The 25,786-nt window shown below is 34.0% G+C and overlaps 1 protein-coding gene across 1 annotated transcript in view; it reads left to right on the top strand.

The window, feature by feature from the left end:
* Positions 1–226: 226 nt before the first annotated feature.
* Positions 227–25,786, top strand: part of RBL1 (RB transcriptional corepressor like 1) — a 53,095-nt gene continuing 27,535 nt past the window's right edge. The window contains exons 1-12 of the mRNA XM_074292671.1: positions 227–475; positions 4,096–4,229; positions 9,986–10,186; positions 11,642–11,706; positions 11,799–11,927; positions 12,062–12,222; positions 17,417–17,466; positions 18,240–18,426; positions 19,773–19,939; positions 21,988–22,100; positions 22,250–22,353; positions 23,190–23,327. Coding sequence (XP_074148772.1) covers positions 320–475; positions 4,096–4,229; positions 9,986–10,186; positions 11,642–11,706; positions 11,799–11,927; positions 12,062–12,222; positions 17,417–17,466; positions 18,240–18,426; positions 19,773–19,939; positions 21,988–22,100; positions 22,250–22,353; positions 23,190–23,327 — 1,605 coding nt within the window. The 5' untranslated portion in view covers positions 227–319. The remainder of the gene's footprint in view (positions 476–4,095; positions 4,230–9,985; positions 10,187–11,641; positions 11,707–11,798; positions 11,928–12,061; positions 12,223–17,416; positions 17,467–18,239; positions 18,427–19,772; positions 19,940–21,987; positions 22,101–22,249; positions 22,354–23,189; positions 23,328–25,786) is intronic.

Genomic DNA, 25,786 nt, shown 5'->3' with positions numbered 1-25,786 from the left:
GGGGCACATCAGTTCAGGACAGACTTTTGAACTTTTCGGACCGCTTATTCTGACTCCAAGACCGAAACTGCTTTCCCCGCCGCCTAAGTAGGAGGCAGGGGGAGTGCGGAGTCCAGGAGCTGGGGTGGCCCCAGAGAACAGGGACTCGAAACGGAGGACAGCTCCGCTGCTTCTCAAGACCCCGCCCCTTTCCGGGACAGAGTTTTCGCGCGCTTTGGCGCGGAGGATTGTGGGGGAGCCGTGGCCCCGGTGAGCCCGAGGCGGACGCGGGAGGCGTAGGCGCTGAGCGCCTGCAGCCGAAGCTCGGGCCCGGGGCGTGATGTTTCAGGACGAGCTTCGGGGCCTGGGGGCGGCCGGGATCGGGGCCGCCCGAGAGGCACTTCAGGCCCTTTGTCAGGAGCTGAACCTAGACGAGGGCAGCGCAGCCGAAGCCCTGGGCGACTTCTTGGCCATTCGCAGCACCTACAGCCTGGAGGTGAGAGCCGGGGCGCCGAGACCCGCGCCCGCCTCCCCTCCCCCACGCCGTCCTGGGTCCCACGGGCCCCTGTTGACACTTCTGGTCCGGTTGTCATCGCCACTGGGGTTACCCATCTGCCGGGGGTCCCCTCCTTCGGTGTGACAGCCCTTTAAATGCGGGAGTCCCCGCGTCGGGGCCCGCTCAGCCCCGTCCTCTTTTCTCCTCTGGGCTGTCAGCTCCTCCTCCTGACTGTTCCTCGCCCACGACCCCCTACTTCCCCACTAGGAACTGTGCCCCTCTTTTAAACCTTCTCTCCACCCCCCCATCCCCTCCCTTCTAGAGTCGCTAAAGCCCCCTGCTGCGGGAAACCTTTCCCAGGCCTCCCTTTTAAACCACCCTCACTTTATTCTGTCTTTGTACAAGATTGTTGCTTGTTGCCTCCCCGCCCCCAAGTTAGACTGCGCTCCTTGGGAACCGGAGTTGGGTTTTGGCTTTGTGTTTTGTCTATTTCTTCCGCGTTAGCACAGTGCCCAGCACACAGTAGGTGCTTAATATTAATAGCCTCAGTAGGCACATGGCCCTATGTTGAGGATCCGTCGAGTTTTATGGGAACGTAGATTGAGAACTGGAAGGGTCCTTCAAGACCATCTAGTCCTCTTCGTTTGTACTGTTCTATCTAGGCCGTCTCTTACTTTTACAGACTAGGAGACAAGTCTCTGGCCCCGGGACACAACAGCGGCGAATGTCACCGGGCTGGGATTCAGAGGGTTTCCTGACTCTGAGGTCTAGTGCTCTACCGCTAAGCCAGACAGCTCTTTTTTCCTGGGGTGTAATAATCCCCAGTATTCCAAAGGTAACAGGACTGGACTAGAATACCTCTCACTCAGAGTACTGTCTTTGCAACTTAAAGTGGTACTGATTGTCACATTATACTGCAAAATGAGAGGTTTGGCCAGATGACCTGAGCTGCCGTTGGGCTCTGAATTTCCATGATTTTATGAAAGAATATAAGGAGCTGGTGAATACCCTTCTTTGTAAAAACTGAGAGGGTGTTCCTGCAAACTGTCTATTTGTTGTGGACTTTTTAAGTCCTGCGGTCTTCCCTCCCTTATTAAATGCTGTTGGTGGGTGGTGCTGCACATACTATTTCCATTCAGTGCTGAGTGACCAAAGAGAAATTTTAATTAAATACATACATGCACACGAGTATATTTCAGGAAAGTATATATTTCAGAAGAAAAAAAAAAAACATTCCATACAGATGAACACTTGTAAGATATTATACAGAGAATGTTCTGTTTTGGTGTTCTCTAACTTAGAGAACAGTGCTGACTACTGGATAATTTCTGCTGTAGTGAGGTGCTCTAAGCACAGGCCAAAAATTTAAGGGAGCTGTAAGTTTTATACTCTTATTAATAGTGACCGAATACTGTCAGAAATAATTTCTCTGACAACTAACTACTCTGAATTTGAATTGCCTGAAAGTGAAAGTCTCTTGTAGAGGATTAGAGCAAATGCTTGGATAGGAAAGGAATCCAAGCCCCTGCCCTGACCAGAAGCATTGAGCATGTAGGTTGTTTCATTTTTATAGACTCCCCATTCTTTGTATCCTTGAACTTTCCCAGACGACTCCTGCTTTCTCCCTTATGTAGTTAGGGAACAAAGGTTTAAGAGCCTTTGTGCTGGGCACGATGGTAAGTGCTTTTTTACAACTATTATCCTATTTGAACCTCTAAGTCCTGAGATGTAGATTCTGCTCTTACCCCTATTTTACATATGAAGAAACTAAGGCAGGTATCTACCCAGAGTCCCACTAGTAAAAGTCTGAGGAACTTTGAAATCAGGTCTTCCCGACTCCAGGCCCAGCACTCTATCCATTGGGCCACCTGGCTTTTCATGCTCCCCTTCTGTTTTCCATCAAGCAGCAAGCAGCTACCTCCTGTCTCTATGTCGTGCACAGCTCGGAGAGGTAGCAGTAGGGCACTTGTGAAACTCTGAAATTGTGTTGTTGTTTGGTATATTTGAGGAACAATAATAATATATGTTGTGAGGAGTGTTTCCAAAAAGTTATATCAGTATGTTATGTCTTGGAGAGTTATGTTTTCATGTACTTCAATCAATGAACATATATTTATTAAGTACCTTTTGTGAAGTCATCAGAAGCCAAGTGACTCAGGTGTCTAATTATGAGCCACATAAACTCTTCCCACCTTCTCCCTGAAACATTGGAATAATTATTTTGCCAAATAGAAAAAAAAAAAAAAAAAAACTAAGACATCTAAGAGATCTACATTTGTGGATCCTGGCTCTTCTAGTTCTCATCCATATCTGCATTTGTCGTATTTTTCCCAGAGTATGTGTTGGGGAAAGAAGGAAGGTGGGGGAAAAAAGTTACCCGGAGTCCCCTCTCAGCCTGTCATCACTAGATTTTCTAGGTAAAGGTATCATTCAGGGAATACAGTTTTGTTGTTGTTTTTTCTTTTTTTGTTTTTAATTAAATTTTATTTTCACAACTTAAAGGAAGCGAACAACTTGTAATTTGCAACTTATGCTTTTTGAGTAAATATAATTCATTAACATTTTGATTGTTTATACAAAACTTTTTAAATTTGATGTAATTACAATATTTATTTTACTTCCTGTGAAACTCTTTATCTCTTGTTTGGTTATAAACTTCCTTATCCACAGATTTGACAGGTAATTTTTTCCATGCTCCCCTAATTTGCTTATGATATAATCTTTCATGTCTAAATCATATATCCATTTTGAGTTTACCTTGGTATATGGTGGGAGATATTGGACTATCCCTAGTTAATGACAAACTGCTTTTTCCCAGCAGTTTTTGTCAGTTACTGAGTTGTTGCCACAAAACTTGGATCTTTGATTTTAGTAACACTAGATTACTATGGTTATTAATTAGTGTGTATTATATACTCAGCCTATTCTTTGATTAATCCCTCTACTTCTTATCAGGATGAGATTCTTTTGAAAATTATGCTTAAATAGTTTGAAATCTAGTTCTTCCTTGTCACTTTCCTTCACTTTTTTTCCCCCATTGATTTCTTCAAGGGGAATTTTTGATCTTTTGTTCTTCAAGAATTATTTTGTATTATTTTTTTTTCTAGATCTGAAAAAGAATTTTCTGGTAGTTTGCTATGGCCTTGAATAAATTAATTTAGATAGACATATCATTTTTATTATGTTGGCTTTGGTTACCTATGAGCAATTAATATTTCTCTATTTAGATCTGTCTTTAATTATATGAAGTGTTTTCTAATTGTGTTAATATAGTTATTAGATTTGTATTGGAATGTGGACTACCAAGTATTTTATATTATTTGCAGTTTTTTCCTATCTCTTCTTATGGTTTATATGGGTTGAGATGTTAATTTTTATAAAACTACAGAATGATGCTTTTGAAAATAGCATATCTGGGTCAGCTAGATGGCATAGTGGATAGAGTCCTGGCCCTGAAGTCAGGAGAACCTGAGTTAAAATGTGGCCTCAGGCACTTAACACTTCCTAGCTGTGTATGACCTTAGGTCAGTCACTTAACCCCAAATGCCTCCGTAAAACAAAAGAAAGAAAATAGCATAGCTACAAAAATATCTATTTTAATGTTTGTTTCTTGCTTACAGGGAGAAGTTGTACATTGGTTGGCATGTGCATTATATGTTGCTTGTCGGAAAAGTGTTATTCCTACAGTTGGAAAGGGCATCATGGAAGGAAATTGTGTATCACTGACCAGAATACTCCGGTCAGCCAAATTGAGGTAAAACATTTTCCTTTATTTTTCATTTTGAAAAAAAAGTATTAATCTTACAATTGAATTTTTATTGTCTTTAAACCACCTGGTTGAATCAAGACATGTTAACTGTATTTCTCCTTCAAAATCTAGATTTTCTATACTCTTTTGCCAGTGTTCACATCTTTTCCTACTATCCTCAAATTCCTCATCCCATTTAACCTACAGCCCAGTAGCCTAAGATTTTCCTAGCCTTAATGAGCTTCAACTTTGATCCCATTTCTTCCTGTCTTTTCTAGGATCTTGTTTAATCAATCCTTCCCTTTCTTTTGGCTTTAACTTTATTCCTTCTCATTTAACTGTAAGCATGTTCAGGCTTTACCAGTTCCCCACCCAAACATCTTTTAACTCTTTGATCTTTATCATACTCTTTCCTCTTCTTCCCTGCTAATTTGGGGGAGGGGGTGTGTGTGAAATATTTTATAGCTGCTGGATTTCCTTACCACCTACTCTCTAGCCCATCCTCATCTTTCTATTAAATCAGCCCTCAAAGATTATCAGTAACCTCCCATTTTTTAAAACTAATAACCTTAATTCTAATAGACTTGGGATGGAAAATGGAGTCTGCATCCAGAGAGAGAACTATGAAGACTGAATCTGTATCAAAGTATAATATTTTCACCTTTTTTTATTTGTTTTTTTTTCTTTCTCATGGTTTTTGCCCTTATGGTCTGATTTTCCTTGTACAGTATGACAAATATGGAAATATATTTTTAAAAATTTCACATTTAACCTATATCATATTGTTTGCTCTCTGGAGAGGGGAGGAAAGGGAAGGGAAGAGAGGTTATGTGATTTTCCCAAGATCACATAGGTAGTATGTATGATAGTCATAATTTGAACTCAGATCTTTCTGAATCCAAGTCCTGCATTGTATCCATTACTCCTTGCTGCTTCATACATGGACAACACACAAATCTGTATATCTGACCTTTATTTCTATCCTGGTTCCCAAACCCAGATTTCCAACTGCCAACTGAGCATTTCCAAGCACCTTATTGTTAACTCAAATCAAATATATCCAAAATCATTTTTACTACCTTTCCCTGAGCTGATACATACTTTTGGACTTTGTTAATCACTCATGTAATCACAGCCTTGACTTTTTCTTTTTTCTTGTTTCCAAGTAGTTGTCGACTCCAGAAACATCTGTTATATATAATATACAATATACAAATATGTATACATATATATTATATATACATACACACACAAATAATAGTCACATATAGTCTTCAATTTTCTTCTGCCATAGGGAAATTTACATCATATCTTTATCATTTATAGTAATGGGAAAAAAAATGTTAGCTAAAATAATTTTTTAAAATTGAACACACATACTTTTAGGTACCCAGAAAAAAATATATGAAATTCCTCCAACAGTGAAGACATTGTAATAAGAAAACATCTAGGACTAGGGAAAGGCTCTGGTCTTCCATATCTATTCTCTACCACCATACAGTACAGGCCCTGATTTTCATCTGCCTAGACTTTGCAATACCTTGGCTCTCTTTCTTCCAATCCAATCTTTATAGAACTGCTAGACTAATTTTCCTTATACTTGAATTTAGTATAACTCCTCAAAAATCTTTGATTTAATTCAACAAACATTATTAAGCAGATACTGAGTGCTAATTATCTGAGATAAAAAGACAAAAAAACCCATTCCCTTTCCTACTAGAAGATACAACATATTCACAACTACAAAGGTAATTTGAGGAGCAAGAAAATATTAACAGCTGTATGATGGGTAGGGCATTGATAAGCTCAGGTTTGACAGAATAGAGCAAATGTCAGCTGAGATTTAAAGAAGCAAAGGATTCTGGATATGAGATAGTACATTCTGGGAGGAGAAGGAGGAATGGCTTTTGTGAATGTAAAGAGGGGATTGATGGGGAGGGGGTGAATTTGGGAATTGAATATCCATTAAGTCTGGTCTGTGGAGGGAGCTGTATTGAATAAGGCTGAAAAGATAGGTTATGAATGACTTTACAAACCAGGCTAAGAAGTTTTGTATTTTATTGTAGAGGTGATATGGAGTCACTGACAGTTTTTAATAAGGAAATATAGTCAATAATATAGTATAATATAGTCAGAAGTAATATAGACAGATTTTAGGTTATTCTGGTACCTGTGTGGAGGATGAATTGGACAGAAGAGAAGCTCCTTATTGCCATCTAAATAAAATCAAGACTCTTTAGCTTTCTATTTAAGACCTTCCACACTTTGTTGCTAATTGACATTTTTTTTGTTTTTGGATCTTTTGGACCAAAGATATACCAAATTGGTTTAGGGAGCTCCTAGTATACAGCTCCCACTACCATGGCAGGCTGGCACTTGCTTTGCAATTTATAATCTTAGAAAGTTTCCTGAGAATTAAATAGTTTGTCCAGGACTCCACAACCAGTGTGTGACAGAGGTAGGATTTTAAACTAAGCTGTCTGACCTTGTAGAGCCACTCTGTTTTTCAAACCTACCAAACCTATCCTCTGAGTAGATCTTTCCCTTTTGTACTTTTAATCATGCTATTTTCTAGGCTTGAAAACTCTCATCTCTTGTCTGTTGAAGTCCTATTTATGCTGAAGTGCTCCATTCAAATAATCACCTTTGCATGAAGCCTTTTCTAATTCCACTGCAACCAAGTTATATATGATTATTCCTTCTTTTATCTTCATTGTATTGTTATTCTTGGCAGTTTATAAATGCTTGATGAATAAATTAATGAATACATGGAATAATATTAAGAATATGACATAATAATAGAAGAATAGGACAGTTAAGATATGAGAAAGTACTATATAGTTCTATTTATCCATTAGGAGGTTATCCTGAGCATTACTATTACTCAATTATTGAGGATTAACAGAATCATTCTAACTTTATTTTTTATCCAATACCTTCCCATATGGCCTAGTTAAGCCTAAATTTCCTGTTAGATTCATATGTATTTATTTTCCCTGAATCTGGTGAAGGAGAAAAAGCAAAACTTTATTAAAGTCTTATTTGTAACTTCTGTTACAAGTCTTGTAGAGGAGGGGGGGGAGCTAAAGGGAAATATATAATTTGGTAGTAGAGGGAGGAAAGCCTGTTTTTTTCCAATATAGAAGACCAGAGCCTTTTCCTAGCCCTAGATGTTTTCTTATTACAATGTCTTCACTGTTAGAGGAATTTCATATATTTTTTAATAGGTACCTAAAAATATGTTTTTCCATTACTATAAATGATAAAGATATAATGTAAATTTACCCATGGAGGCAGATAGTTGAAGACTATATGTAACTAATATTATTTGTGTGTGTGTGTGTGTGTATACATATATATATTTGTATATTAAAAACATATATATGTACACATATATTTCTAATGAGCTATTCCCAAAATTTGTCTTTCCATATAATGACAAGGGTTTTCCCTGTTCAAATTTAGTCATTCTGTCAAATCCAGAACCAGTAAAAAAAATTTATAGATAATTTTCACTTTTAATAATATACCTACCATTTTTTAAAAGATGTAAAAACTAAAGTCATTTATGTTCACAAAATTTAGGATTCTCTTAAAAAATATATTATGAAAAGAAGGACAATGTGGAGAGAGACATGATTTAAAATAGAAACAGCTAAAGTAGAAGAAATATATACAGGGGCAGCTAGGTGGCGCAGGGGATAGAGCACCAGCCCTGAATTCAGGAGGACCTGAGTTCAAATTTGGTTTCAGACACTTAACACTTCCTAGCTGTGTGACCCTGGGCAAGTCACTTAACCCCAATTGCCTCAGCAAAAAAAAAAGAAAAAGAAAAAGAAAAATATATACAATGGCTTCTAGGATATTGTTACTGGAAAAAATAATGTATGAACTTGATGAATTAAAAAAAAAAACTTCTAAGTAAATATCTTAGCTTGGCAGCTTAGCAACTGGACTTCATCAGAAAAAAAACCATTACATTAGATTATTTCTGTTACTTTACCTATGAAACCTTTTCTTCTTTTGAAGAAACAGCACTAGGTTAGGTTTCCCCCCTCCCCCCCAAAATGTTTCAGTGCATTGAGTGAGGAAAACACCACGATTTATTTGTACATATATAAATGGAATATTTTAATATTGTTTATTTTAAACATTTTTTTAAAAACTAAAGTTAAAAATTTAAAAAAAAAAACCAATATACCTAAAATCTATCCACAGTGAACATCAACTGGTTACTTTGTATGTACAAATTACTAACATTAAAAATAATTATTTTTTCATTTGTATTCTAAGTTTTTTTTTTTCCCCCTTTTAAGTTTGCAGGAGCTCTTTAAGAGAATAGATATGACTGAATGAGTTTCCAACAGTTTGCTTCTTTAATACCATGGGATATACTTGTTTTTGTACAGATGAAATCCCATCACAGCAAATACCATTAAAAAGAAAGGTTTATATAAAAAGGCATTATGAAATCTTAATTGATAACCAGTTTGATATTGCCTTGACATGTAGTATGAAATTTTGGTCTAAATCTAATTTCAGTAGTATTTATTTCCAGCTTTCTTAGTAGCTTTTGTCAAATAATGAATCATTTTTCCAATAACTAAAAGAGGTCTCTTAAAACTGCCCTTCTCCCTAACTTTCCTCTCTCTGTTGAGGTCATCAGAATTCTTTCAGTCTCTCAGGTTTGCAGCCTTGGAGTCATTCTTTACTCTTTACTCTTCCCCTTCCCATATTTTATCCTAATAAGTTGCCAGATCTTGACAGTTCTACTTCTTCAATATTTCTCAAATTCAGTCTCCTTTTCTCCACTCGTGATCATCCTGGTTTAGATCTTATTACCTGTTTACCTAGACTATATTATAATAGCTTCCTAATTGGTAATCACCTTGCCTGAAATCTTTCCAGTCTCTAGACCATTTCAGTCCAGGAACAGAGTGGTATTCCTAAATCACAGATCTGACCATGTCATTTTCCTCCTCAAAAAAGCTCCAGTGGCTCCAAATTGTAAAAAGATTTAAAAAAAAAAATCTCTCTTAAGCATTTAAAAAGTTTTTCAGTGTGTCTCTAACTTTTTCTTCTAGGCTCATCCTGTTGTATTATATAGCTTATCAAAACTGGCCTACTTCTTGCTCTTTTTACATTCCATTTCCTCTCCTGAGATGCCTACATTATTTTTAAGTTTACTTGATGCCTTTTATTTTTATATCATAGAAACATCTATAATATTCTTGTCTATATATATTTATATATCTATATATATTCTTGTCTACTCCCCAGTAATTCAACTTTCTGTTATAACAGTAAAGCAAAATCAACTAACCACTGACTGAATTTAAAAGTGCCATGTTCTCGTGTCTTTTCTAGCCCATTCCATAAATCCAGCTGTCATTTGACAAATATTTGAGTTCTTTCCACATGGAAAACATTGGATAGGTATTGTGGGTAATAAACAAAATTTTAAAAATATAATATCTGCCTAATCAGCATTTATACTAGAGTTGATAATATACACACATACAAAGTTAATTATAGAAGGAACTATATCCAGAGAATGTCTTTTAGCATATATATTTATAAGCATATATATTCTAAAGCTTAGTTATGTTAGTTTAGTTATGTATTTTTTTATAAGCTATAGTAGTCATGACTGAAAAATTTCTTCTTTGAAAATTATTTTATCTTATTTTAAAAACTCATCATGTGGATTGATTAAAAAACAACAACAACTAATTTTGTTGCTTTTCTTTTTTCTTTCTAAGTTTAATTCAGTTTTTTAGTAAAATGAAGAAGTGGATAGACATGTCAAACCTGCCACAGGAATTTCGTGAGCGCATAGAAAGGCTGGAGAGAAATTTTGAGGTGTCAACTGTGATTTTCAAAAAATTTGAACCAATTTTTTTAGACATATTTAGAAATCCATATGAGGATCCACCAAAGTTGCCACGGAGTAGAAAACAGAGGTAAGACTCTTAATAAATACAATAATGTTACAAATGTTAAAGTATGATACTCTATTAGCTATTATTATTCTTTTTAAAATTATTTTTGCCTTTAATTTTTATTCTATACATTTTTCTCTTTATTTGCCTGCTCATACCCATTGAACCCTTCCTTGTAACATAGGAACATTTAAGTAAGGCCTGTGGATTCAGTCCAATAGCTAATATACTAAATTTCATCTCTATGGTCCCTTCTCTCTCTACTGAAAGGGAAATACTATGTTTCTTTATCAATTCTTCTGGACTGAGATTTTTCCTTTCAATTCATGGACTATTTTTAATTTTTATTGTTCTTAATGCTGTAGTAATTGTATATTTTGTTCCTTTGGTTCTGTTTTTTTTTTTTTTTTATTCAGTATTATTTCACATACCTTCTCATATTTCTCTGAATTATTCATGCTCATAAAGCTTGATAACATGTTTTAGTCATGTAGAAATTTTGAAATCCATATGAGGATCCACCAAAATTGCTTTGTTTAACTATTCTTTGACTAACAAGTACCCATTTTGTTCCCAATTTTATCTACTACAAAAAATATTATTATTAATTTAGTATTACATATAAGGATCTTTCTTTTTGTTATTGACCACTCAATTCTGGTATGTCCCACAGTTATAGATCAATGAGTCAAAGTATAAAAACAGTTTAGGGATTTTTTTTTAAATATGTAATTCCAAAATTGTTTCCCAAATTAATTCGGAGTCCAATTAACAATGTATTAATTTAGCTAATGTGTTATTTATGTCAGAAGTTATCTGCAAAGAGGTTAAATATATTCTTTCATATATTATTACTTGTGACTGGAACTTCAAGGTAGTATTTCTCTTTTTTTAGGTAATTGGGGGTTAAGTGACTTGTCTGGGGTCACATAGCTAGTAAGTGTCTAAAGCTGGATTTGAATTCTTGTCTGCCTATCTTCAGAGTCAGTACTCTATTCACTGTGCAGTCTAACAGCCTCCTCTTTGTATTTTTTTCAGAGGAGGTGGAAGTGTTTGTTTTAAGTTCTTTAGTTTAAGAATTCCTATGGTATTTGCTAATTGGAAATATTAAGTTTGAATCTAGTATATGAGCCATAAATAATTAGCCCCTGTGTTTTAGAGAAGTGGGAAGTAAGGTAAATGGAATTTATATGTCATTTGATTTTAATATTTTCTCATTTTATTTATTGCTAAACTTTAAGCATTTTGATAGGATTTTTATTCTAGAAAGCTGGTGAGAATAGAGAGCTTTAAATAATTAATGTGCAACAAGAAAATGGTATTTACACACATATATTGTATCTAGGTTATATTGTAACACATGTAAAATGTATGGGATTACCTGTCATCGGGGGGAGGGAGGGAGGGGATAATTTGAAAAAATGAATAAAAAAAAAAAATAGAGAGATTTAATGTTACTTTTTTTTCCTTTTCTAGACGAGTTCCTTGCACTGTTAAAGATCTCTTTAACTTCTGTTGGACACTTTTTGTCTATACCAAAGGTAAATTGGTGTTTTAGTAATTAATATTTGTATTTCAAGTACCTAGTCATATTTAACATGATAGATTTGTGGTCTTTGTGTTCTCTGTAAAGGTAACTTTCGTATGATTGGAGATGATTTAGTAAATTCTTATCATTTACTTCTGTGCTGCTTGGATCTAACTTTTACAAATGCCATTATGTGCCCCAATAGAAAAGATTTGCTGAATTTGTCATTCAAAGGTAAGATCTTATTTATTTGTGAAAGTAAAATATTTCTAGTCATTTAAAATGCATTTTTAAAAAGTAATCATATCTCTCTCTCCCTCTCCCTCTTTCTTTTTCTCCTTCTATCCCTTTCCTCCATACCACTTTAGGTTTGCCACCTGATTTCCATACTTCTGACTTTAGAACCTCTGAAGAACCACCTTGTATTATTGCCACACTCTGTGAACTGCATGATGGACTTTTAGTAGAAGCAAAAGGGATAAAGGAGCATTATTTTAAACCATATATTTCAAAACTATTTGATAGAAAGGTACAGTGCCTGTTATTGATAAATAAAATCTCAACTGGTTATCAAACATGTAGAAAAGTCATATTTAGTAAGTTCTATTTCTACTATTAAACTTTTTCAAGTTGGTTATGGTCCCAGTTCTCTTACTAAGTAGCTATGGAATCCTTGGCAAGTTACTTCAAGTTCTTTACCTCAAATTTTCATCGATGAAGTGAGATTAGGCTAGATGATCTCTAAGATTCCTTCTACCTTTAGTGTTCCATGATAATGATTCAGCTCTTCCTCAGACTTCTATATATTGTAATTTTCTTTTCTCAGATATTCATATTATAGATCACACATGGACATTTAAAAAAAAAAATATATATATATATATATATATATATATTTAATTATGATTTTTAGTAGGAAACAGCATAGTGCAATCGATATATGGATTGTCTTCAAATCAGGAAGGCCTGGGTTTATATTTTGATTTTGTCCCATATTAGCTATTTGATCATAGACTGATTTTTCAATTTCTCAGTGTCCCAGACAACTATCTGACATTATAAATTATAGAAGAGCTGTTGAGCTGCAATAGTGCAAGAATTTTCTGTAACATGAATTCCCTACAAAGGGTTAGGAGAATCTTTTTTCTGCTAAGGGCCATTTGGATTTTTATATTATTATTCATCATTTTCAACCCATAGTACTTAAGTAGTGGGAGGTTGTTGTATTTAGCTTTCAGCTCATCATTGCTTGCAGTTGCCTTAGCAAATGATTGTATTGGCCTTATTTTAATGGTCTGTAGGCTGGACTTTCTTCACTTCTGCCCTATGTGAATGAAATTATAGTTCAGGATCCAACCCTGTTCCCATTTCCATACCCCATCCAGAAAATATATTTTATTCAACTTTATAAGGAAATTATTTGCTATTTTGATAGGTGTTAAATTAACTATACAAGAGTTAGTTGGGAGAGTATTATTTTTGTTATAATTAAACTGATGCTACTGTGAACAATAAGTATACTTTCAGTTATTCAAAAAATTTATTTCATTTATTATAATTTTATAGTTATCCTTGAAATGAAGGTCTTATTCTTCCCAGACTTTAGAACATAATTTTATTATGTTATTAATAGTTATTAAAGTATTAATCAGTTATTAAAATTATTTTGTACTAGGAAAAAAAGAGAAGTCAGATGCTCAACCAAATATGTACCAAAAAGTTACTATGTTATAAAACTATAAAAATAAAAATTGTAAAAAAAGATTTATTTTTAAATACATGTACTTGAGAAAATTGGATAATAATTTGGTGGGAAATGGATTTAGACCCATATTTCACAACATATAATAGTCAATTCTGCCTGGATGATTTAAACATAAAATAGAATCTTATAAAAAGGAAAAACGTAGGATAATATAGTTTACTTTAGTTGTGGGGAGATTTTTTCCCCCATATGAAATAGAATTATTAGGGACACTCATTCACTAGCTATTTATTAAGCATTTACCATGTGCCAACATGAAAGGAAAACAGTTCTTGTCCCGCTAACGTTTTTTTTTTTTTTCCTCCTTTTTCTGAGGATGGGGTTAAGTGACTTGCCCAGGGTCACACAGCTAGGAAGTGTTAAGTGTCTGAGACCAGATCTGAACTAGGGTCCTCTTGAATTCAGGGCTGGTGCTCTATCCACTGCGCCATCTAGTAGTGTATGACCTGGATGAAGATCTCACAAGAGATCAACAAGACATATCAGACAGTTTAGAGTACAACTAAGTAGAGTCACAAAGACTGAAAGTAAAATATCGAAGAGAAGAAAGTGATCAGCAGCCTCAGAGGCTGCAGAAGTCAAGCTAGATGATAAGAGACCACTCATTGATTTTGGAAGAGTAGGCCATGGTATTTGAGTTATTAAAGTATTAATAATGGTATTAAGGAATGGGAAGTTAGTCTATTTGAAGGAATATTAATATGATAGTTTTAAGTCCCCTAGAGTGAGGGTAGAGATTGGGGTAGGACTCTGAGCAAAGCATTGAACTCACTGAAAGAGAATGCCCTAGAAATCTGCAGATAATGGTTACCAGAATCTAAATCGGATGATAAATTTAACTTGCCATAAAACTCAAAAAGAAGTTACTGACTGATGGTGTCATTTGGAAGGAGCCAAGTCTCAGATGGTGGCATAATTTAGGAAGTAGTTTAAGGTGAAGGAAATGTGTTGTTCATGGAGTAGGAATTCTAAAGGGCACAGTGGAAGGGCCAAGGAAAGCTGTTGGGAAATATTGATGAAGTAGAAACAATGCGGATAAAAAAAGTGAGCACATAACTACGTTTGGTAAGGATTAGATGTGCCTGATGACATTTAAAATAAACTTTTATATCTGATTTTAAAAAGGAGAAAATACTTAAGGCTACTTTGTGGTAGATGTGACAGAAATATCTAAAACATAAGAAACTTAAAAATTCATAGAGATAAGCCTTACATATATATTGGATAAATTGTCTAAAAATGAATAAATAATTTTCAAAGGGGAAGTAAAAATGGTTGATCATTATTATAAGTTGCTTCACTAGAAAACTAGAAATACAAAAATAAAACTAAAGTGATCCTTGCCTTCAGAGAGCTCGAATTTAAGTGAGGGCTAGAGCATGCTTGCAGATGAGTATATGCCAAACTGAGAAGGAAGAGAATATTTGACAGATGAGGGTCAGGAAATTTCACAGAGGAAAGGGCAATAATGAGTTGTGTCCTGGATGAAGACAAGCTTTCTGAGAGGAAGCAATGAAGAGGCATGGTTTTTCAGGCAGAGAAGACAGTTTATGTGCTTGTACTGAATCAGGAAATGAAGTGTTGAATTCAAGAAACATTTGTTAGCTATAATCTAGTATTTGTGAAGGAAAGTAATTTAAATAAGGCTAGAAAGGGAAATAGGAACAAATTATGGAGAACCTTAGATACTGGCCAGGCTAAAGTTAGTGGTTTATCTCCCCATAGTCATTGAAAGTTTTTGACTTGAGTTTAGACTGTGTCTTAGGAATATTAAGAGATAGAAACTCTCAGCTGCTCAATTAGGTGTGGTGAGTTAGGGATAGAATGAGGGAAAATTACAGAACATGTCAACACCATATATTTAAAAACTGCTTAACTGACAATGCTAATGTAGCTAAGATGACTTATGAAAGCCTTAACAAGTTTCAGATAGAGTTCACAATATTAGGGTGTTATATAATTCAGTATTTGCCCTGACATATATTAGTCATGACTTTAAAAATAAGAAATTATGAAATCTGTCTACCTAACATTTATGGGATTGTCCAAGCATTATTTATTTATAGTGGGCAGGAACTAGATACATACAAAGTTCTACTTAAGGCAACAATGGTAGTGTTGAGGCTTATCAATATCAGTATTTGAAGGCTTCTTCTTGTTCCTTTACTAGACTTAAATTCTCTTTGGAAACCCTTGTTTTTGCTAAACCTTACTTCCACTGGCTAAATAATAAGGCTTGTCAATACTTGGCTAATTTGACTTGATTTCATTGGTATAGGGATCTCCTATGAAAGGGAAATCCCTTTTTCAATGCAGGTGGACACCTTCTGTATGACTTTATAGTCTTAGGGTTGTTCAGAGCACTGAAAGATTAAGGGATGTGCCTTTAGTCACACATCCAGTTGGTGTCTGAAGAAAGATTCAAACCTAGGTTTTCTTGGCTTTGAGACTAGGTCTCTCTTATACTATCCAGATTAATCCTGACCCTTCTAACTGTCTGACCTGTCTGACTCAGAGCCAAGCTAAGCAAGCAAACTGTTAATTCTTAGGATTAGAACTGATGCCTCTCTGGGGTTTAGAGATGGGATTCCAATGTGTCCTGAATTACCCAGTACTTCAGTATTTAATTTACAAACTAAATAATCTTTATTGATCTAGAGAAAATGTCCTGTACTTTTATATTTTGTTTCCTTGCATTATATTAATAGATCAGGATGATAGACTTTTTCTTCTATCTACTTAAAAACTATAATTTATTTCACTCCCCCCCCATTATATTTAGTATCTATTCAGTTTTACAACATAAATTTAAACATGCACATAACAGTGGCAACTCAATAACTTTGTCTCCTTTTCTGATCCTTAGGTTTCTCTACATTAAAATATCTGTATATACTTGCACACATACTCTCCTTTTTCCATGAATGTGATATTTTTTGACTCACAAAACTAATTTTAAAAACATATGACCACTAAGTTCTGATTTTTTTCATGTCGCATGACTCCATTATGTATTTTTCTGCATATTTTTAGTATTTGTTACAATGCATACAGAGTCATATTCATATTAGTGTGCCATGTTCTCCTGGCGCCCAATTCCATCGGTCCATTCCTCAAACAGTTGGATATTTAGATTATTTTCAGTTTATCCATTATTATAAATTACACAGCTTTAAACATTTTTTTTCTTTTAAAGTTACATTGAGGGGATATTCCAAATAAGAGGATTGCTGAATGATAGATTGTGGCCAAATTTACAATTCTTGATGGGCATTGCAATCTGCTCTTTACAAAGAAAGCGTTCATTTGAAAAGCCAGCAAAACTGTATAATTTTTTTCTCACCACTTGCCATTGGGTTTTTGTAATTTCTATTAGTTTTCCCAAAATTAATGTACTTGAATGTAATATAATATAATTAAAAAAGAAATTTGGAGAATATTTAGTCCAATCCTTTCCTGGACAGGACATCCTCTTGATAGCATCCCAATTTTGACTGTCAAGCTTAATGCTTTAAACTGGAAAACTCTACTTCTAAAAATAGTCCGTTCCACTATTGGACTGTTCTATCTGTTGAAAAGTTTTTCCTTACATCCAATTTAAATCTGTCTCAATTTTTTTTATTTGTTTTTCAAATGTTCAATATATTAAAATTCTGTCTTCTTGTCTGTACATAATTGTTGGCCATTTGCTCAATAAGAAGTTGGTATTGCTCTAATAAATTCAGTGACATATCCAAAATGAAAATGTTTCTCATTGTTGCCTTTCTTAGTTTTGTGCTGTAAATATACTGTATTTGCATATAATTAAACCTGCTAAATTCTTTCAAGAAATTTGTTCTATTACTATTATCTTACACATTTAGAATAAGTTATTATTGACATCTCAACTTATTTCACATTTTTGTTAAGTTTGTACAGTTAGATTATAATAAGTTTCTAAATATCTTTTCCTCCACAGATTTTAAAAGGAGAGTGCCTCTTGGATATTTCCAGTTTTGCAGATAATAGGTATGTGCTATTGTTATTGATATGTACATACAAAAAATTTGCCTCTCTATTAGAGGCAAGAGATGAATGGTCATTAAACTTGGCTCTGAATTTTACTTAAATTTTTTAAAATAATATTTTAATTTTCCAAATACATGCAAAAATAGTTTCAACATTCACCTTTGTAAAACCTTGTGTTCTACATTTTTCTTCTCTCCCTCCTACTTCCTCTCCAAGACAGCAAGCAGTCTGATATAGGTTAAATGTGCGCCATTCTTCTAAATATATTTCCATATTTGAATATTTTAATGATTTCAATTTGGATGCAGAAAGATATTTTATCATTCCTAAGTGTGTTGTGCAGCAGTAACTGGGTTCGTCCAAAAAAAAAAAAAAATATATATATATATATATATATATATATATATATATATATATATATATATATATATATATTTAGTGTATGAAGCAATCATCATTCCCCATAAATAAATAAAATAAAAAGCTGATACCTTTTTATTCTCCTTAACTATCTTTATCTTCTTGATGTTTATGTTAGTCTGTATATTTTCTGTATACTTGTATTTCAAATTACTGAGGATTTCCTAGTGAATGGTAAAAATACTGAAGAAATATGGGAGTTCCCAATATTAGTAAAATGGATAGAGTCAGCAAAACTTCAGTCAGGACAGTAAAAGTTTTCTTGGACTTTTTGATTATTATCTTTGAATTAGGTTAAATTAATATTTTAAGCAAATATTTAACCACCAACTTAAAATACTGTTTCTTTTCAGCAAAGCAGTAAATAAGGAATATGAAGAATATGTTCTTACAGTTGGTGATTTTGATGAAAGGGTTTTCTTGGGAGCAGATGCAGAAGAGGAAATTGGAAGTCCTCAGAAGTTTACAGGTGATACTCCTACAGGAAAATTGATTGCAAGAGTCCAAGTGGAATGTAGCCTTCAGCAGCATTTTGCAAAGGTATGTAACCTATCCAGCTTTCAGTATAACCCTATGTCATCTTACTACCAGAACACAAGTACCTCTCTGTAATTTAATCTTGAATTTCCATTATTAGCCTATATTTTCATGAACCTATTAGACAAAGGGATTTTGAAAAGAACTTTTTAGACTTTCTGCTTTATTTCTTGGGTAAACACATCAATAGTGCCTTAAATTATGATAGAGTATGTCTCATACTTTGAAATGATTTAAGATTCCTCAAAAGAGAAAATAATAGAGGTGACCTTATTCAAGCTTCTGGTTAAAAGTGTCAGGCATAAAACTTAAGAGGATTGTGTCCACCAGAGGAGGAAATTTCCTTAGGCTGGTGAGATCCACTGGTGCTTTGCCAGTGCCGTTGTGATGGGCATGTTTTCTTGGGGACATTTTGCAGAGCATCCTGGAAAACATCACTAAGCACAAAAGAGTTTGACTCTATAATCTACCCATAGAAGATCAAGTAAATGAAACAATTGTCATCCAAATTATGACATATAATTAGATAAATAGTGTGTATCTTGTACAGGCACAAATAGTACAGATAGACAAGGAGTTGGGACCAGAATTAATTTGAGTGACCCAGATTGCCTTTGAGAAATTACAAAATTCTTTTAATTTTCTCCCCTTCTCTCAGAACAAAAAAAGCACATATTTAAAAGACCAGCATTGTTGTATACTGCAAGTCACTCTTGCTTTATCACAGTCATGACAGATGCTCTCATACCTTAACCTGCTTCCTAGAGATATTTGTTTGGTGGATAAGACCTAGTTTGGTAGCTAGGAAATCTGGGAATCTAATAGGTTTTAACATTGTGTAACCTTGAGGGATTAATTTAATTTCATTTTTCCTCATTTGTAAATTGAGGCAATTGTAAATTAGTGCTGATTTGGAGTCCAAGAGCCTACGTTCAGAAATGTTCTCTGCTAGTGCCCACTTTGGTGACCTCAGACAACTCACTTCCCTTTTCTGGGCCACATTTTCTTCAATTATAAAATGAGGAGCTTGATTTGATTATTTGTAGGATCCTTCCAACTCTTAAATTATATGATACTATGAGAATCAATATTGGCCTTAACCATATCATATAAAGATTAAGTGAAATAACATAAAATGATCTGAAAAACAAAAAGTAACATTCAATTATAAGGTGTAGAAATGCCCAACATTTTGCAGGTAGATAGCAGGATGGGGGGGGGGCGCGGAATACTCTACAGGTAAACTTGACTTCATTGAAGGGTGTGCATATGAAATTTTTTTTAATTACAAACACTTTGAGGAAGGAAGAATAATTTCTGAATTTTAGAGTTTCTTTTCCTCTTGACAGAAAAGATCTTTTGCCCCCTCTACTCCACTGACTGGACGTCGGTATCTGCGGGAAAAAGAAGCTGCTACTACTCCTGTAGCTTCAGCAACCCAAAGTGTGAGCCGATTACAGAACATTGTAGCTGGACTGAAAAATGCACCAAGCGAGCAACTTGTGAATATTTTTGAGTAAGCATACAACTACTACTAACTCCTGGGTTTTTCTTTTAAGTAAGTTTCATGTCCTTTTCATAGTCCTTGAGACATAGCTTTCTTATTTGAAGTAGGTTTTTTCCTGTCTAGTAAATATAATTGTACCAGTTACACCTGTGTTGTACAAGTTTGTAACTTGTACAATGAATGAACTTGTAACTGAGTCAATCAACAAGCAATAAGTACATATGACTCTGTGTCAGTCATTATGCTAAACATTAACAGATCATTGTGTTTGAGGAGAGATGAGTAGCACAAGATAGCTGTCCTATACTTCCCTGTAAGTGTCCAGACCTTTAGTGTAAATGTTCTGTTCCTGTTGTCTCTCAATTGTAATCCTAATCTGGGAGGAGGTTTCTTTTCTGTAGAATCCTTTTCTCTGTGAGCAGGTTTCTTGGGAGGCTTCTAAAGCCTTCCCCTCCAAAAGTGTGGGATTGCTGGACTTGTGAATCCACGGGACATCTTCTCTTTGACTCAATCCAGACTGCCATCCAAACTCAATCTCCCAGTCTAGACTGTTCTTCAGACTCAATGTTGCCTCTTTTTATCCTCCCAGAGAATGGGCTTGTGGGAACTCCTTCAACTAATGAACTTGCTTCTTTAAAGTATTCCTTCAAGGTGAAAACACCCTTAACTCCCTTGGTCATTCAGGTACCATTGGTCTAGTGTCTTTTTTTGTATCTTGCTTCTGCCCAGAGCAAAAATCTATTCTTTGGCTATAACTTCATGTAAAATATTCTGTTATGTCAAGACAAGTTTTAGTATGTGTTGCTGTATCCTCACCACTGAATCTGCCATTGTTAAGAAAATGTCAAAATACTCTAGAACTCCAGAGGAAGATTGTGATATTCTTCTTCTTCTTCTTTTTTTTTTTTTAAAGCTCCAAATGTACCTCGAAATCCTCAGGAGAAAGAGAAACTGTGGCTTTTTTGGTCAGCCCACATTTGGAGTATTGTGTGCTGGTTAGTTAGAGCACCTCATTTTAGGGATAAGAAGAGCATCCAAATAAGAAGAGTGAAGAACTTTAAGATGCGACCAATACAAAAATTGGTTGAAAGAACGGATTATACAACCTAAAGTAGAAGACTTAGTGAAGATAGGATAGTTATCTTCAAATATTTGAAGAGCTTTCCCTTGGAGGAGGGATTTGATACAATCAGAAGCAATGAGTAGAAGTTGTTGCCGTATATTTAGGCTTGGTTTAAGAAAATTTTTTTATTGGATTACTTACCTTCTATGGGAAGAGGTGGGGAGAAGGGAGGAAAAGAAATTAGAACACAAGGTTTTGTAAAGATGAATGATGAAAATTATTCATGTATATATTTTGAAAATAAAAAGCTTTAATTAAAAAAATATTCGTTTAAACAGAGCTGTGTAAAAGCAGGATGGGCTACCTCAGAAGGCAGTGGGTATCCTCTTACAAGTGTTCTTCAAAAAAAAACCAAACATGATAAACACTTGCTTATCATGTTAAATGGGATGTTGAAGAGAGAATGAGTCACACCTGATGACCTCAGAAGTTATTTCCAACTCTAGGAGTTTTTGTGTGCTATCTGAGTATCCCTATTAACATGGTGCAATAGGATAATAGATCCTAGAAATATAGACTTAAAGCAGAAAAGGGCCTTAAACATCAGTTCCAATTCTCTCATTTTATAAATGTTAAAGATTTGCCCAGAATCACACAAATAATAAATGTCTGAGGTAGAGGTGAACCCAACCCCTCCTTTTTCCAAACTCATTGCTTTTATCTACTTCACCATACTGCCTCACCAGTCCATAAGTAATATGTGTGTGCCCATAGTATGGCTACATACATCAGCTCTGCTTATGTATTAGGTCAGTTCTTAAACTCAAGGATTGCATGGTGACTTGATTTAAAGACTCTATATCTTTATTATAATGTGTTTGATTTTTATATAGCTAAGTTTACATGGTATAGAACAGCACAATACAGAGTTTAAGCCACCAATGATGTAACATAATTTCTTATAGTATTAGGTTAATCATATTATATTTTACAGGTCCTGTGTACGCAATCCTATGGAAAACATCATGAACATAGTGAAAAGCATTGGAGAAACTTTTTGTCAACACTATACCCAGTCAACAGATGAGCAACCAGGATCTCACATAGGTAAGCAATACACAATCATCATTTAATGCAACACAGCAAAAAACTGTAGCTTGTCCTCATCAAAAGTGAATATTATAACTAACTTCCTCTCCCAGATAATTATTAACTATTGACTTTTATTAGTATATACCCTTTTGTTTCTATTGTAGATTTTGCTGTAAATCGATTAAAATTAGCAGAGATTTTATACTATAAAATATTAGAGACCATAATGGTTCAGGAAACACGACGACTTCATGGAATGGACATGTCTGTAAGTAGATTAATATTTTATTCATTAAGTACAACTCTGTTCTATTTAGAAATGGGTTAGGTACGGCCACCCCCTGTCATTTCTTTCCTCACTCCCATCCTCAGCTCTCTAGCATAAATTCTTGATATAGTTAGATATTCTTTGTTATAAGTTTAATTATAATTAATAATTTAATTTAATTATTCTTTAATAATAAAGAAGAGTATAAATAAGAAGAGGAGGGTCAAGCCAATAGGGAAAGAGCCACAGTGAGGGATGTAGAAGAAAATGTTCAGGATTTTGTCAATAGAACTGTAACTGAAAAGGTTTCTTTGTTCTTTAATTCAAAAATATTTTTTTTTAAGACAGCAATAATAGTATATTATCTAGGAGGGCATGCTATTAGTTATATATACATCACTCTACTTTTGTGATAGCTTTATATCACATTTATCCTGATATCAATAACACTTTCAAAAAACAAAGTTCCAAGATATCGCCTATGCTCATTATTATTATTTCCACTGTTTCTTATGATCACTTTAGCTTTAGCAAAGTGTGGTAACTTGTGTTCATCGTAATGATGCTGATGCTGATATGCCTTATATTTGTATTGTACTTTTCCTTTTGCAAATTTTGCTGTTTTCCTTGACATTTGAGGTGCCTTTATGGAATGAAATTAGATATTAATCTGGCAACTTTTAGTCTATTCATGATCCTTGTTTTAGCATTTCAACGTAATTTAGAATATTCTTTGTTTTTATTTCTAAAACCTTAATATATTTAATTCCTATAACTTTAATTTCAAAAAAATGAAGACATTAAGGTGAACTAAATTTTTTTTTTTTTTTTTTAAGGTTCTTTTGGAACAGGATATATTTCATCGTTCTCTGATGGCTTGCTGTTTGGAAATTGTGCTGTTTGCATATAGTTCACCTCGTAGTTTTCCCTGGATCATTGAAGTTCTTGATCTAAGTCCATTTTACTTTTATAAGGTGAGATGAAAACAATTACCAATCATGGGATTCCTTATCTTATTTTGATGTTGAGATAAAATTCCATATTGATTTCCAGAAAATATTTCCATTAGTGGCCTAAAAACATAAAGCTTAGGAAATTGTAAGGTTGGCCAGAGCCCAGAAGTAGTAAGTTTCTGAGCTAGAGTTAGACCTCTGGATGGGCCTTTTACTCTAAATCCATCACTTGCCACTAGATTACAGCTGCTTCTTTCATAGATTGATAAACTCATTGGGGATACCCATACATATACATATACATGTAGATTTGAAGATAAATATATACACATATAAGTTTATATGTTCATGCATATATATACACACACACATATATGTATATCTAATTGATCTCTTGCCAACCTTTTTTTAGGATATTTAGGAAATTTATATGCATAAAGATCTGGGGTTTTTTAAGTGAACTTTTCAATTTTATACAAACTTCATCTTATTATTGTTTTAATGTTTTTATATAAATATAATTGCTTGAAATTACCTTAGGATATATGAAGACTTTAAAATCATAGTTTTGAACAAAAGGTTATAAAATTCTTATCTTGAGTTCTATTAGATTAGTGCATATGTATATATCTATACACACACACACACACACACACACACACACACACACACACACACACACATACACACATATATATGGCTTGTTTTTAGAAGTGGGGATTAGGGACAAGTAGCAAAAGGGCCAGGTATCAGTTGAAGTACTCAAAACTCTGCTAAAAAAACTAATTTTTAGAATAAGATACAGTATGACATAGAAATGACCTACCTAATATAAGGAATAAAATATACTCAGTATCTCTAGAATTCTTTTTTTACCTAATAGGATTGATTAATGAAACTATAATGTTGGAATATGATCTTGATCAGAGCTTGAGTTACTTCAGACTTTTTGGCTTATTATTGACAGGAAATTCATTTTTTTGCTACTAAAACAATTTTGTTAATTTTTTTTTGTAAGATGTAGAAATTGTTTTTATATTCTCCATCATTTTCACTATCTAAAAAAAGTATTATTAATCAACATTCACACTCATGTACTTTATTACTACATAGTTTGGGGGGGTTATTGACCTTAAGTTAATAGTTTCTTCTCTTATTATTTTCAAGCTAATAGAAAAATGTATTTTTAGTTTTTACTCTCCCAAATTGTGCCAAAGTTAAAATGATAGAAAATATTTTTTTCTGTTTATGAATTGTTGAATGAATATAATTCAATTGATTGCTTTCATTGAAATTCTAATTTGCTAAGCAGCAATTTTTTTCTAGCTCCAAGGGAAGATTGATTTGTTTTTCAATGTAATTTTATCTTTTCCTTTTGGGCTCAGTTCAGGTAATTAGCTATTTAGGAGGATCTGTAATATTATTGGTATAGATATTCTATCCATGTATTTTATTATGTATACTCCTCTGCTGATAACTCCTCTGCTATCCCATTTCATGAATCATTGTAACCAAAAGAAATGTCCACAAATTATAAGTCAGATGCACAAGTTGACTTAAATACACTGCAAAGTAATAACTAATTTCATCAAAAAAGCAAAATTCTTTTTAAATACTCAGTTTACTATGGAGGAGCTTAGAGGCAGGATGGTTGAAAGAGCATCGATGGAGCTAAGAATCATTATGTTGTGATCCAAGGGAAAGAAGAGGACCCAAAAATCTGCATCCATCTCCTGCTTCTTCAGGATAGCTTTGGATAAATCACTGAGCCTCTCTGAGCCTTAGTTTACCCATCTGGAAAATAAAAGAATAGGGAGCAGTATATAAAAATACTACAGTTATATAAATGAGAATAATACTCCAAAGCATCTCAACTCTGGTTGATTATAATACAAATATTGGACACACTTTCAGATGTAATTCTTACATCTATTGGCTTTGCCTAAATGTTTTTTCTTTATTACATGGAGAGTAGGGCAGGTGGGAATGAAAATATATTTGCTAAAGAGATGTTGGGACATGATTATGATTGTACAAATAAAAAGTAATGTTAAAACTTTTTTTAAAAATGGGAAAGTTGACTTTACTAAAGTCTCTCATTTTTAGATCCTTAATCATTTTATCTATCTTCTACATTATAACATTGCGCAAATCCGTTTAACTCTTTTGCCTGAGAATGTTTTGAAGATTAATGAGAAAATATGTGGAAATGCTTTGACTTCTCCAAAGGAAAGATGTTTTGTAAAAGTTTTATTTTTTTAAAATAAGCAAAAATGTGGTTTGTAATGAAATAGTATTTTTAATATATAAAGCATTTTTATCTCAACCAAGTGAGTTGATCATGCAAGTATTATGTTCATTTTAGGGAATGAGGAAACTTAAGGATTAGAGTGGCAAATCGACTTGTTCGTAATCACACAATTAATGGCAGAGCTGGGATCTAAACTTCAGTCTCTTGAAAATCTCTATTATTTCACCTT

The sequence above is a fragment of the Sminthopsis crassicaudata genome, chromosome 2 (genome assembly GCF_048593235.1).
Source record: "Sminthopsis crassicaudata isolate SCR6 chromosome 2, ASM4859323v1, whole genome shotgun sequence".
NCBI lineage: Eukaryota > Metazoa > Chordata > Mammalia > Dasyuromorphia > Dasyuridae > Sminthopsis > Sminthopsis crassicaudata.
Note: the sequence above shows the minus strand (reverse complement) of the source record. Positions and strands in the feature narration are given on the sequence as shown.